Source organism: Notolepis coatsorum, assembly GCF_963971535.1.
Source record: "Notolepis coatsorum genome assembly, chromosome: 2".
In the NCBI taxonomy this organism is placed as follows: Eukaryota; Metazoa; Chordata; class Actinopteri; order Aulopiformes; family Paralepididae; genus Notolepis; species Notolepis coatsorum.
The window spans coordinates 52,801,265-52,816,285 of record NC_140166.1 but is presented as its reverse complement, the minus strand read 5'-3'; the positions used below and the strand labels follow the sequence as shown (position 1 = coordinate 52,816,285).

General features: G+C 44.0%; 1 protein-coding gene across 1 annotated transcript in view; it reads right to left on the bottom strand.

Moving 5' to 3' along the window:
* Nucleotides 1–15,021, bottom strand: part of nelfb (negative elongation factor complex member B) — a 75,248-nt gene that overhangs the window by 3,941 nt on the left and 56,286 nt on the right. The window contains exons 7-12 of the mRNA XM_084307919.1: nt 14,195–14,297; nt 12,997–13,092; nt 5,956–6,101; nt 3,780–3,886; nt 2,072–2,213; nt 379–487 (exon numbers count right to left, since the gene is read on the bottom strand). Coding sequence (XP_084164045.1) covers nt 379–487; nt 2,072–2,213; nt 3,780–3,886; nt 5,956–6,101; nt 12,997–13,092; nt 14,195–14,297 — 703 coding nt within the window. The remainder of the gene's footprint in view (nt 1–378; nt 488–2,071; nt 2,214–3,779; nt 3,887–5,955; nt 6,102–12,996; nt 13,093–14,194; nt 14,298–15,021) is intronic.

Sequence of the window (15,021 nt, the reverse complement as noted above, 5' to 3'; positions counted from 1 at the left end):
CACACTAACTTACCATCTTTAGATAATAAAGCACTCAACCTTTACATGTCTTTCTCATGCAGAAAATAACAGTTTACTTTTCTAATAAATCACTGCATACCTTCAAAATTTTCAGACAAGCTTAATTTCTGGTTATTTGTGATAACTCTGTACACCCAATTCAAAGTAATTTTCTTTCTAACTAATTTGGTTGCGGATGTCCGGATTTTGTACCGGCATAGCGACAGCTGCTCTGCGTAGGAGTGTGTAGGAGATGTTGGCGCTCATTGGAAAGTAGCTCAGCCAATCACAATGCCAGATCTGAACTAACTGTGATATACAATTTGGGTATATTATATTTGGGGACTGTGGTGGGTAACGTTGAGAAAGGCAGCAAACCTGTTTTGGAGGCTCGAGGGTTTTCATCAGAGTCTCCATGTAAGAGGGCGCCACCTTGTGGTGGAGGTGCAGCAGCACACGCAGGCTGTGCCTGTGCACGTTCTCTTTACTGGAACACAGACAAGCACAGGAGCGTCAGAGCAGGGCTCCCACAGATATTCAAGGACTTTCAAGTAATTTTCCAAGCACTATTTTTCATTTTAAAAAGGGAATTTAAAAAGGATACAATTCACTTTTAAATGTAGTTTTATTAAAAAATCTGATCCAATATTTATGGCTTGTTTAAACCAATTTCCCACAATTAGTTACACTTTATAAATTAAAAAAATAAAATGTCTTGATTCAGAACAATTTTATCATGGATGAACAAAACTTTGAATGTGAATGGTTGATTTGAATTTCAAGGACTTTTTAAGCACCTTGTTAAAATAAAATCAGCTGTTTTCAAGGAATTCCAGGCCTCGACTTTTTTTTGGTAAAAAAGCAAGCACTTTAAGGACCTTGTGAGAACCCTGATGACAACAGTAGTAACTTTGATATAACAACTTTATATAACAAACCCTGATATAACATGAGACACTATCTGAACAAGGACCCATGAGTGTCTTAGGGTGCTTTCACACTAGGCATCCGGGGCCGTTTCCGAGCCAGATTACCCCAAAAGTAGTGTAGTGAGAACGCTGCGTTCCGTACCCGGGGACGGATAACCGTTCCATGTCCGGGACCACTTGAAAAGGTGGTCTGGGGAACGAATCAGCGTCCGCCGGGCACGGAACGGTATCGGGGTGTTGCTCCCTCAAGTGTGCTCGGGAAACTATACGAGATTGGTAGTGTGAAACCTGGCCGGCAGGGGAGTGGGGACTATCGTTCTCGCGAACGGAACGGAGGCAACCTAATGTGAAAACACCCCCATGCTGCCATGGTCGAGCGGACCGTACTCTGACCAATTTCCTACAGTTTACACAATTTTTCCTACAGTTTACACAATTTTTCCCACACTGTTCAACTTCTGTCATGTCGTCGTCATCCGATGTCAAAATAAAGAGTCTATGTTATCTCCATTTTCCAATATTTAGAAATAAAACTGCCAGTTTTACACACTTCATTTAGAAAAGCCATTCAAACATCTCAAGTTTCTTCAGATGATGAAACAAGACATCATGGTCCAAATGTATATGAATTGGAATGGGTGACGATTAGCGATAGTAAAACTAAATTTAGCGTCATCTACCTGCCAACGTTTCACCGGACCAATCGTACCCATTTAATCATGATCCTGCCCTATACTCTCACTTGGCACGGAGCGAGTGTTCAGCGTAAAATGCAGATCGGTGTCACATTAAATGCAGGTCGATGTCAACCAAAACGCAGAGCAGCGTTTTGTGCGACACCAAGTGAGCGGTGTGGACGTCCGCACATTCGAAAATTGGAGCTTCGCACTTCGAGTCCGCTTTGAGTCCGCACGGACCTCCGCAGAGTCCACTCCGAGTACGGTCCGCTCGACTACGGGAGCACCTTTAGAGATGCAAAGCTATCGGGTCTCCAAGCGCATTACCTGTGAACCGCCAGTAGAGGCAGAGTGGCTACATTGCCGGTCGGGGGGGGTAGTGCGTGCTTCGCATCTAAAAAGATGTAATTTCGACCGGCGCTATAGATTACGTCGAGGACATTGCATGCGCCAACAACAACCGACCTGGAGAAGGAGGTGAGCAGGAAGCCGTCGAAGACGACGGCGCAGAACTCCTCCGCTGCGAACTCGTCGGAGAGCAAGGTGAGGTGTCCGGTCAGGAGGTGGAGGAAGATGTCCCCGAAGGCCATGTCGTTGTGCGTCTCCACTGCCGGGTGAGAGAGAAACACGCAGACGTTACTTTCAAGGGGAACCGGTTCAACCCACAACCTTATCGATGGAACATTCAAGGTGTCGGTTGCAGTGTTGTGGCGCTTGTGTCCCCTTTCACTGCCACACGACAGAAGGTTAGCCCTTTACTATCACACAACCGACGGCGATGCTCCATCATTAGCATCATTAGCTCCGCATGATGCTAATGATGGAGCATCGCCGTCGGTTGTGTGATAGTAAAGGGCTAACCTTCTGTCGTGTGGCAGTGAAAGGGTTAATAGATGAATACAGTTAGTACAAATTCTTTTGTAATAGGCCCTAATCATTTGGCATATTGATGGCTTGAGTGCATTTGTTTGGCCATTGTGTCACAAAGTAAATAAACTCCCTTTGAAACGGTTACACGCTGTCATTTATGTTTAACCCTTTCACTGCCACACCGCAGAAGGTTAACCCTTTACTATCACACTACCAACGCTTACCGTGAAAGGGTTAACCTGCTGTTGTGTGGCAGTGAAAGGGTTAACCTTCTGTGTATTTTCACAGTGAAAGGGTTAACCGTTTGGTAGTGTGGCAGTGAAAGGGTTAATGTAGACCTTTTTTTTATTTGTATGTCAGCTCTGCCAGAGTGGCGTGGACTCAACCTTGATGACTTGGACTCGGACTAGGGTAATGGGGACTCGAGATTTAGTGACTCGACTACAACACTCATTGGTTGATACTGAACACTAGGGGTGTAACAATGCATCGATCCTGAGGTGACGATTCAACTGCATCGATTTGAAAATTTAAGAATCGATTATTATTATTATTTTCTTTTTTATTATTTTTTTTTATGTCGATTTTTTATTTACCTATAGTCCATTCATGCTAGGGATGGGTACCGAATTCGGTACTTTTGAGGTACCGAACCGAAACACGTCGGTACTACAGAGTATCGAATCAAGTGAGAAACCGAAAAAAAAATTCACACGCACAATATATGCTTACCTAGGATTTGACTTGATTCAACAACAAAGCAGTCGGAGCAATGACGAGCCGAAAACTGTCGAAATTGTTATTTGAAGTTTGGATTTTTTTTTTACGACTGAGGTAGGTAAATTACATTTCTTGAGACTAAAGTACCGAAAAAAGGTACAGTTGGGTACCGGTATCGATTCACAGGTACCGGTACCGGTATCGGTTCAAATGTGAAAGGTACCCATCCCTAATTCATGCTGAGTGAATCAGTTCCCCCAGCCACATTTGTGTATACTTTTTTGGGGGGGGGGGGAATTAACTGATAGAAAATTTATCTAATTGCATCGAATCGTGGTCAAATGAAGATATTTCATGGTGCATTGAATCATTGCCTGAAGAATCGTAATCGAATCGAATCGTTGTGAGGTTGCATCGTTACACCCCTACTGAACACTGATCCATTCCACTGCTTTCACTGAGCAGTAGAGACTCAAACCGTCTGTCCTATAGTAAAGAGACTTAGACCGTCCCATTTGGGGTAACTGGACAAAAGAATTGTTGAACTAAAATCATTTTCCACCATAAGAAATGCAACGCTCACCCAGTGCAGGCAGCAACCTTTGTAAGGCGTTCTTGTTCCTCTGCTTGGCGATGTGAAGGACGTAGTACAGGCCCATCTCACAGGCCACCCTGTTGTCCTGCAGGTACCTGGGGTAGAGGAAGAATCAATCAATCAATAGGGGTACCTGGTGAAGTTATCAGGCAGGGAGGTGGGGTAGGACAGGGAGGGTACCTGGTGAAGTTATCAGGCAGGGAGGTGGGGTATCACAGGGAGGGAGGGTACCTGGTGAAGTTATCAGGCAGGGAGGTGGGGTAGGACAGGCAGGGTACCTGGTGAAGTTATCAGGCAGGGAGGTGGGGTAGCACAGGGAGGGAGGTAGGGCTGGGCGATATGGCCTAAATATGATATCACGATATTTTCTGACCTTTCGGCGATACACATCACGATGTTTTTCTTTTTTACCCCAAACAATTCATTATGAGGCTTACCAAGACAGTATTTGAGTTTGCAAGCTAACATTAAAGACAAAATAAAATACCCATGCATTTAGCATTTTTATATTAGATTTAGATTATTAGATTATATATTGCATATGAGATATTATATGATTTAGATATGAAATATGATGAATTGAAAATGGGGGACCCTGATGTAAACAAGACTAAAGTCTTTCTCTGGTCTGCATCCCCTTAACAATTGTATGTATTGAGCTGTACTGTACCCATTCTGCAATATGTTAAAGTTTTAAATCAATCAATCAATAAATAGCATTTTAGCATTTTTATGAAACTACTGTATATATGTATGTCTCTAAATGTTTTGATGAATTGAAAATGGAGGACCCTTATGTAAAAAAGCCGAAAGTCTTTTTCTGGTCTTCATCCTCCTGTACTGTATTGTACCCATTCTGCAACCTTTTAATACAGTTTTCATTCATTCATTCTGACGGAAACATAATCATTTTGATTGACAGTCGAGTCTGCCAATGACGTCACACCGCTTGCACCCGCCCTGCTGTTCTTAGCACCAATCGGCAAGCGTGATTAGTTTTTGACTTCCTGAATGTCCCGTGTGCTGAACATTAACAAAGCTACTAACGTTAGCTCCCCGCGGCCGTCGAGTAGGAGACCAGTGCTTCACAGGATGACTAAATGAGGCATAATGATTTTACTACAACGAATGTTATAATAAAAGCCTTTCCATACATCTGTCTGATTGAAAACTTTATTAACAGACCGCGGAATGGGCATATCTCAGCACAGGCTGAGATATGAACGAGTAACGTGTGGACAGATTGACGCGACACAATCCTCTTGGGCAAAACATCACGATATCCACGATACGTTGAAAAAGTGTATCGTTAATGAACTGTACCCGATATTTATATAATATCGTCATATCGCCCAGCCCTAGAGGGAGGGTACCTGGTGAAGTTATCAGGCAGGGAGGTGGGGTAGCATAGGGAGGGAGGGGTACCTGGTGAAGTTATCAGGCAGGGAGGTGGGGTAGCATAGGGAGGGAGGGGTACCTGGTGAAGTTATCAGGCAGGGAGGTGGGGTAGCACAGGGAGGGAGGGGTACCTGGTGAAGTTATCAGGCAGGGAGGTGGGGTAGGACAGGGAGGGTACCTGGTGAAGTTATCAGGCAGGGAGGTGGGGTAGGACAGGGAGGGAGGGTACCTGGTGAAGTTATCAGGCAGGGAGGTGGGGTAGGACAGGGAGGGAGGGTACCTGGTGAAGTTATCAGGCAGGGAGGTGGGGTAGGACAGGGAGGGAGGGTACCTGGTGAAGTTATCAGGCAGGGAGGTGGGGTAGCACAGGCAGGGTACCTGGTGAAGTTATCAGGCAGGGAGGTGGGGTAGGACAGGCAGGGAGGGTACCTGGTGAAGTTATCAGGCAGGGAGGTGGGGTAGCACAGGGAGGGTACCTGGTGAAGTTATCAGGCAGGGAGGTGGGGTAGGACAGGCAGGGAGGGTACCTGGTGAAGTTATCAGGCAGGGAGGTGGGGTAGGACAGGGAGGGAGGGTGCCTGGTGAAGTTATCAGGCAGGGAGGTGGGGTAGGACAGGGAGGGTGCCTGGTGAAGTTATCAGGCAGGGAGGTGGGGTAGGACAGGGAGGGTACCTGGTGAAGTTATCAGGCAGGGAGGTGGGGTAGGGCAGGGAGGGTACCTGGTGAAGTTATCAGGCAGGGAGGTGGGGTAGGACAGGGAGGGTACCTGGTGAAGTTATCAGGCAGGGAGGTGGGGTAGGAGGACTGGGAGCTCTTCTCCTCACTGGGCAGCTTCTGCTCGATGGTGTAGGTGTAGTCGTCCACAACCACGGACATCATGGCAGGCAGGAAACGGGTCACGACCTCCACATCCTAGAACAGGAGGACAAAGGTAGACAAGCTGTAGCATGGAGGTGTGCTCCTTCCCCTTTATTTATTTATACATTTCATCTTTAAAAAAATAAATTCTTTGTACATAGTCTTCAAACCAGTAGTGCAGTTGTCAACAAAGTATTTTCCCCCAGAGAAAAGGTTTCTCTTAACACGTCCGGCGCCAACAGCAGAGGGCGCTGTGGCCCTTTAGCGCCAGTGCTTTATCCAATGTAGGATAGGACTTATTTGCGAGTGCTTAAAATATATAAAATATAATAGCAATAGATCTAAATAACACAGTGATCGTCAATGAGTTGCTTCCAGTCAACATGCACGAAACAGATCATTTTTTCATACATACATTTCCGTTTTATACCATGATGAATATCAATATATTTCGAGAGCGTTCTGTCTCATCTCAATAAACGCCAGCAAATCGAGCTTCAATGTATTTCGTTAGAAATCGGGCCATTTGTCGCTTGATTTATGAATCGTTTTCAAATAAACGTTAGATTATCGATATTATATGCGTCCTCATGCACGATACAGAAGCGGGCTGAAAAATCGCTTATCCGTGCCTTGGTCGGCGTCAACGGCACGCACACACACACACACGTTGTGATCGCTGTGAAAGAAACATTAACCCAAGACTGGTAACATAGAGTCCTTACCTCACATCTGATGTCCTGCAAAAAGATTAATCCAATTCCTGATCGCCATTCCAAATATTGATCGCGTTTATTGATCCAACGTTATATATCCAAAACATATAATCCACGCTGCTCAGAGTGTCCCCAGTCAATGTGTTATAACGATACTGCATGCCCGAGAATGAAAACCTGGACCGGACTTCTTAGATTGATGCACAGCCCCAGCCAGAGGGATTCCAATGATGTGCAATACCATCCGGGAGACGATAGTATTGCCCTTTGCGAGCTCAGACCCATTCCCAATCATAACGTCAGGCTAGATGGATGAAAAATGAATGGATATAGCGAATAAAAGAAATATCGATTAAAACCCGAGATTTCTCGGGTTTGGCGCCCAGAGCATGGCAAGTTAACCCGACTTATCTCGGGTTTGGCCTCCAAAGGGTTAAAAAGGTGCTATAGATAACATTCAGCCACTAGATGGTGCACTAGATTAATTCATAAATAAATAAATGGCTGCATTTACATAGATCTTTTATCCAAAGCGCTTTACAATTTGTTCCTCACATTTTACCCGTTCACTCACACATTCACACACGGAGGTGAACATGCAAGGTGCCAACCTGCTCATCTGGAGCAGTTAGGGGTTAAGTGTCTTGCTCAAGGACACTTCGACATGCTGGCCGGGAAGAGCGGGAATCGAACCGGGAACCTCCAGATTACCAGACGACTGCTCTACCTCCCGAGCCACTGTCGCACCTGATTGTTATCCAATCAGGTGCATTCCACATGGGGAAACGGAAAGTAGGGAGGGGATACATGTAAACAACAACATTCATTTTGGACCCGCAAAAACATTTAACACTTTAATCGCCATGGGTTAAATTCATAATTTACCATCCCTCGCCAGCTCTATTTGTCTATGGAGAAGTTCCCCTTCTTTGCAGGGCTATAACTTTTTAAATTCTATTGCTACATTTCCATTATTATGGCCCATTCAATGTCCTATATGTATTGTTCAGGGTGTAGCAACGTTAAACTTTTTCATTCACATATTCATACTAAAATATGGTCTAAAGTATAAGTATGTTTTTATCGTTTTCTGCAGCTTTCTTCAGAATGTGATTTATAGCTCCAAATGCATTATATTGATGATGAAATACAGTTTGATAGCAATCGGCGCAAGATGAAAAATTTCAACTGGACGTACTTCTAGAATGATCTATGTATGATCTGATGATGACCGGATGGGCGGGGGATCGTTTATAATTCCGTGGGCAGTGTTAGATGATTCATCCAGAGTGGGTCATATGTAGGGATGGGTACCGAATTCGTTACTTTTGAGGTACCGAACCGAAACACGTCGGTACTACCGAGTATCGAATCAAGTGAGAAACCAAAAAAAAAAATAAAAAAAAAAAAGAAAAACATTTTATTAATTTTTTTTCCCTTTTTTCTTTTCATGTCAACGTTCACACGCACAATATATGCTTACCTAGGATTTGACTCGATTCAACAACAAAGCAGTCGGAGCAATGAGGTAGGTACGACTGAGGTAGGTAAATTAAATTTCTTGAGACTAAAGTACAGAAAAAAGGTACCGTTGGGTACCGGTATCGATTCACAGGTACCGGTACCGGTATCGGTTCAAATGTGAAAGGTACCCATCCCTAGTCATATGTTCATCATAGCAGTTTATATGGAATACGTTAGAAAATAACGCTGAATCTTACCGTATGTTCCTCGCGCCGTTGGATGATCAGCGTGGAGTAGACCGTTTTCGATTATGGGATGTTGATCCTGATGAACCATTTCCAGGTTGTATAATACTATATACGTCCAAATAACGTTGTTTATTGAGTTAGGGCGAGCGATTGATCATCCAGTGTGTTGAGATGGAGTCCGGCTACCGATCGCGAGTGCCCGGAGCACATATGGATGAGCACTTCCTGTTTGGCGCGCCCCTCCCTCTTGGCCGATCTGCCGATCGGCCACCAGATGGCGCTCTCGAACCGTTAGACAGTTGAGTGGAGCTCACCAGTACATCTCAGGGCTCCGGAAAGGAAATATGATTTCGATGACAGATTTTTGAAATATTGACATCAAAGACGAGTTACGGCGTCTTCGGCAGAATGAGCATGGCTAGGAATGACGTCTTAACTCGTCCCCGGCGATCATAGTGTTAAGATGATAAATTCATTAATCAATATTTTTTGGGGGGGGGGGGGGAAAGCAATACTTTTATTCCACACCTTACTAAAAGCTATGTGGATGTAATCTTTTTTTTCTTCAGTTTTCTTTTTTGAATGATTACTCTATAATAACATACAAATGTTATTTATAGCGCCTTTAAATCTGCACTATGGGAGATTGGCACCCTGTGGCCATGAGAGGTAACTGCAGTATGTTTAAACATGGAGTATAAGAGAAAACTCTTGCTGGAAAACCACAGAAAGCGACATCCATAAATGATCCACTTTCCACACCTCATGCCTGCGCAAGATCCTGCGTATATTCTGGCCCAAGATCATCTCCAACAATAACCTCCTCAACATTACCCAACAAGATGACAAGATGGCACTGTATAATTAATTAATAAACGAAGGTGGACCTGGATTGGCCATGTCCTCAGAATGGACATCAACGCGATACCAAGAGTCACATTACACTGGACCCCAGAAGGCAAAAGAAAGAAAGGGAGGCCTAAAACGACATAGCGTAGGACTAGAGAAGGAGCTCCAGCAACACCACCAGAGCTGGGGGACCATAGAGAAGATGGCCAAAGACAGATGCAAGTGGAGACACTTTGTTGCTGCCCTATGCGCCAGCCGGCGTAATGGGGACAAGTGGAGATGAAAATAAATAAGAGAAAACGGCAACAAAAATGTCTTCTCTAGAAATGCCACCGTAGCCCTTTACGGTCATGTCATGGCGCTAATCAGGCCTGTTCAGAGGAGCTTGTATGGGTCATTTCCCTCGGCTTCATGCATCATTATTGGGAGGGTTTTTTCTTGTTCAGTCAATAATAATAATAATAATAATAATAATAATAATAATAATAATAATAACTAGACAATTCCGCGTGGGGGAAATTGTGAAAGTGTGGGTGACGCCTGTGCACCGCCGGCCAACGGGAGAAGGTCTCTCGCGAGTCTCTATGACAAACGGTTCAAAGGATACAAAAAGTGGGCGCGGCCTAAGGATCGGGGGAGTGGTCAACATAGACCAATGAAAGAGGATATCCCTACTGCGCGCAAGTCGCATAGCACACTATTACACTATTACACACTATTACACTATTACACACTATTACACTATTACACACTATTACACACTATTACACACTATTACACACTATTACACTATTACACACTATTACACACTATTACACTATTACACTATTACACTAGTACACACTATTACACTATTATACACTATTACACTATTACACACTATTACACTAGTACACACTATTACACTATTACACTATTACACACTATTACACTATTACACACTATTACACTATTACACTATTACACTATTACACTATTACACACTATTACACTATTACACACTATTACACTATTACACACTATTACACTATTACACACTAGTACACTATTACACTATTACACACTATTACACTATTACACACTATTACACACTATTACACTATTACACACTGTTGTGAAGGGCCAGATTAAACTGAATATATATATGTATCGTTTGATATACTTTGTATATTATTTATATATATACACGGAATATCCCTTTACCTGCGTACAGACCAGAGTAATATTCGCTCTCCTATTGGACAGCGCTCCCAGGCGCCAACGCGCAAGCCCCCAACGGCAAGTTCAAAGACAACTCCGGGCATGTCAGAACATGCCCAGAGTCTGCGTAGTAATACGAGACAAGGACTGAGGTTGGGACTAGATATTCACTTAAGTATAAATACGGCGCAGGTGTAAACAGCAGTAATTCAGTTCAGTACCTTACCACCTTCACCACGAGTCAACGTGCAGTGAAGTGAGCAACCTTGCATCTAAATAGAGCATTGAGAACCGCGTGCGAATAGAATGTTAAAGTGTCAGAGTTTAATGCAGTAACGTTGAGTTCGACTTAATCTAATGTGAAGTAATAGTCGATCATTTATTGTATATCGTGCGGCCACAGTTCTTCCGTGTGTAGCATTACCCATCGGTTCGTCGTGTCTTTAGCTAGTGCACTTATCCAGGCTGTGTGGCCTAAATACGTGCCCACACCCGAGGAGTCCTAGGCGAGAACCGTTGGACATGTACACAGGAGAATCGGCACCGGCGATTGCAGAACCATTCCTGGTTGGATAAGGATTATATTGCTTTGGGACCGTGACCACCGGAGAAGAGCACCGTTGATTTCCACTGTCGTTTGGGATTCAACCTTGTGAGGATTACCACTCGGGCCTGCCTCGTAGAAGGGGCTGGCTAGCTGTCGTCAATGCTGTCGAGCATCTTGGATTACAACTATTGCTTTTGTCTGCTGATCAAGGGAGTACAAGCACCGACTCCTGTACCTGGAGCCTCTTTATTCCTCGTTGACTCAGACGGAGTACCCGAACATTCCTCTACCCATTGTCTCCAGTTGGTACCGGTGTTGCCCTATATAATTGCTACTATACAACAGGTGGCGTCAGCTTAGACCCATCATAGTATTCCTGCTATTCTTAGTGACTTATGCTCTTGACTGACTTTACGTATATTCTTCGCCATACAAGCGCGACCCTAATTCTCAATCTGTAACCTAACGTTGCCTAATAATAATAAATTACCCTCCAATAGTATTTCTGTGTCAATGCCGTGTTCTTGTGGGTGTTCACCATCAATATTTGATGTACTGTTTGGCCAGTAATTAAAGTACATAACTAGCAGTGGTTTAATATATCACAATCTTTAATACAGTCAGGGTTTTGTAACCCCTCAGTTACACACACTATTATACTATTACACACTATTACACTATTACACACTATTACACTATTACACTATTACACACTATTACACTATTATACTATTACACTATTACACAGAGTACAATGGCACAATCCGCAAGTCTCTACGACAAACGGTTCAAGAGATACACTGAGGGGGTGTGGCCTAAGGGGGCGTGGTCTAAGGATCGGGGGAGTGGTCAACATCGACCAATGAAAGGTGGTCAACATCGACCAATGAAAAATGAAAGAGGATATCCCTACTGAGTACAATTACACAACCCGCAAGACAGAGGGCGCTGTCCAGCAATTCAGTACTGCAACACAGTGATGGGCAATGATGGGTTAAAGTGGATGAGGTCATTGGCAGCTCAGCCACGAGCCACACAGCTGTTAGGCTGAACCAATCATGAGTGAGCCACGAGCCACACAGGTGACGCAATCACTATGACTTGCATTTTCTATCCAATGCATTTCTATGGAGGCAGATGCATGACTGCATTGTCACGTTGATTAAAAGAAAACTATAAGAGATGAAGCGTTGTGACGCGCACATGAGCACTACAACGAGTAGGCGAAGGGTTGTGTGCGATATTGTGGCATTCGTGCGATATTGTGGCACTCCTTCGGCGATCGGAACAGAAGGGTAAAAAAGAGTGTGAAAAAAGAGATTCCTAGAGTGCGATTGCATGGCGGTCAATGGAGAGGAGAACCTTCAAACAAATGGTCGTCAGTTGAGATAGAAATGTCCAATTCCATTTATTTTTCTTTTGTGAGTGGGCTGACAGCCGTGTCATCGTTTTGATGTGTTTGTTTTATTTCTACGTCCAAAATTGAGATCACACTCGCAATTCACCCAAGGTAGGGGAAAAAAGATTATTTCAGCTGCTACACTCTAAATTGCAATGCATTTCCAATGGGACCGAAATTTTACCGTTTAAAGTCGATTCGTAGCCAGACGGTGCGGTGAAACTTTACGAGTTTGAAGACCGCTGTTGCCATAGGCAGGCCGGTCGTTTTGATACCTTTCACGTGTATGGGGCGCGAACGCTCTGGCACGAGTGGTGTTTGGAAAATCGGTGGAATAAAGAAAGAAAGAAAGAATGAATAAAAAGACGTACAATAACTACAGTGTGGGTGGCAACCTGGCTTCGCCAGGTCACCCACACTAATAATAATAACAATAATAGTAATAATATTTTTCCATGAAGAAATTATTGTGTACATTGTGTTAATCTCTCATGTCGACACCACAAGCAAGATAACTATGCTTTACCAATCGTGGCTCTTTGAAGACCTGGCTGTCAATCATATCCCAGGCGCCTTGTCCCAGGGACAGCATCCTCAGGAGGAGCAGCAGGTCTGGGCTGTCCTGTTGACGACAGAGACAAGTGGACATGGACAGGGATGAAACACTGAGCTCACCTGCTGACATTAAAAGGGGCATATTTGAGTTGAGATTATGTCTTTGAGGTCCCCTAAACATGTCTTTGAGGTCCCCTAAGCATGTCTTTGAGGTCCCCTAAACATGTCTTTGAGGTCCCCTAAACATGTCTTTGAGGTCCCCTAAACATGTCTTTCAAACATTTCAAGAGGGATGGTTCTTGTCACAGCTGAACTGCAGAATAGGCACAATAGAATAGAATAGAAATACTTTATTCATCCAGAGGGAAATTTGGCACTACAATACAAATCGCTCACAGTAAACAGTAAACATTTAGGTAGACAAACACAAAGTCACGAATACGAATAAAAATAAGCCTAAGAATAAAGAATAAAATAAGCCTAAGAATAAAATACGGTCCCGGATATACATTTCCTATGTTATGTATATACATTCTAATATAAAATATACAGTACTAAAAATATACAGAGATATACAGTAAGTGTACACAGTAAGTGTAATATTGAACAATGTTGGTTTAAAAGTAAAAGTCCAGGAAGATGGTAACTGTCACCCCGGTAAATGTCAAAATCCCCGCCCACCCTACCCACCCACCCAACCCCCTCCAATGTGCAGTTTCTTCCCCTTCGGATGTATATTTTTTTATGATCTCTTTTTCTTACACAGTAGTGTATATTTGTATGTCATAAATGTCTTGATGAATTGAAAATGGAGGACCCTGATGTAAACTAGACGAAAGTATTTTTCTGGTCTGCATCCTTTTAGCAGTTGTTTTGTATTGAGCCATACTGTATTGTACCAATTCTGCAATCTGTTAATAAAGTTTTCAATCAATCAATCAAACCCTGTGCTCAGTGATGCAGTGAGGCACAGTGATGCATTGTAAAGTCTGATGGCTGTCGGAATGAAGGACTTCCTGTGCCGTTCAGTGCTACATCTAGGGAGTCTTAGTCTAGCACTGAACGTGCTCCTTCTGTCAGCATGTCACAATGCACATATTTAACATTTTCTGGACAACCCCTCATTCTGTAAAAATGCAAAACGCAGGAAAAAGGCCAGGTTCCCTCACCCTGGGCAGAGCGTCTTGACTCAGCAGTTCTTGTAGGTTTCTCACGGTACTCAGCACCAGCGTGTTACAGGCGAACGGGTCACACAGGATCATGGACAGGTCCCTGGAGAGCAAACAGATCCCCCAAATAATAACTATGGCTTCATGCCTGACAGCAGTCATATAGTGACCACACTGACCCCCTCCACCTCTCTTACAGCAGTCATATAGTGACCACACTGACCCCCTCCACCTCTCTTACAGCAGTCATATAGTGACCACACTGACCTCCTCCACCTCTCTTACAGCAGTCATATAGTGACCACACTGACCTCCTCTCTTACAGCAGTCATATAGTGACCACACTGACCTCCTCCACCTCTCTTACAGCAGTCATATAGTGACCACACTGACCCCCTCCACCTCTCTTACAGCAGTCATATAGTGACCACACTGACCCCCTCCACCTCTCTTACAGCAGTCATATAGTGACCACACTGACCTCCTCTCTTACAGCAGTCATATAGTGACCACACTGACCTCCTCCACCTCTCTTACAGCAGTCATATAGTGACCACACTGACCTCCTCCACCTCTCTTACAGAAGTCATATAGTGACCACACTGACCTCCACTCTTACAGCAGTCATATAGTGACCACACTGACCTCCTCTCTTACAGCAGTCATATAGTGACCACACTGACCTCCTCTCTTACAGCAGTCATATAGTGACCACACTGACCCCCTCCACCTCTCTTACAGCAGTCATATAGTGACCACACTGACCTCCTCTCTTACAGCAGTCATATAGCACACACCCACTTTAAACAAACACACTGTAGCACCCA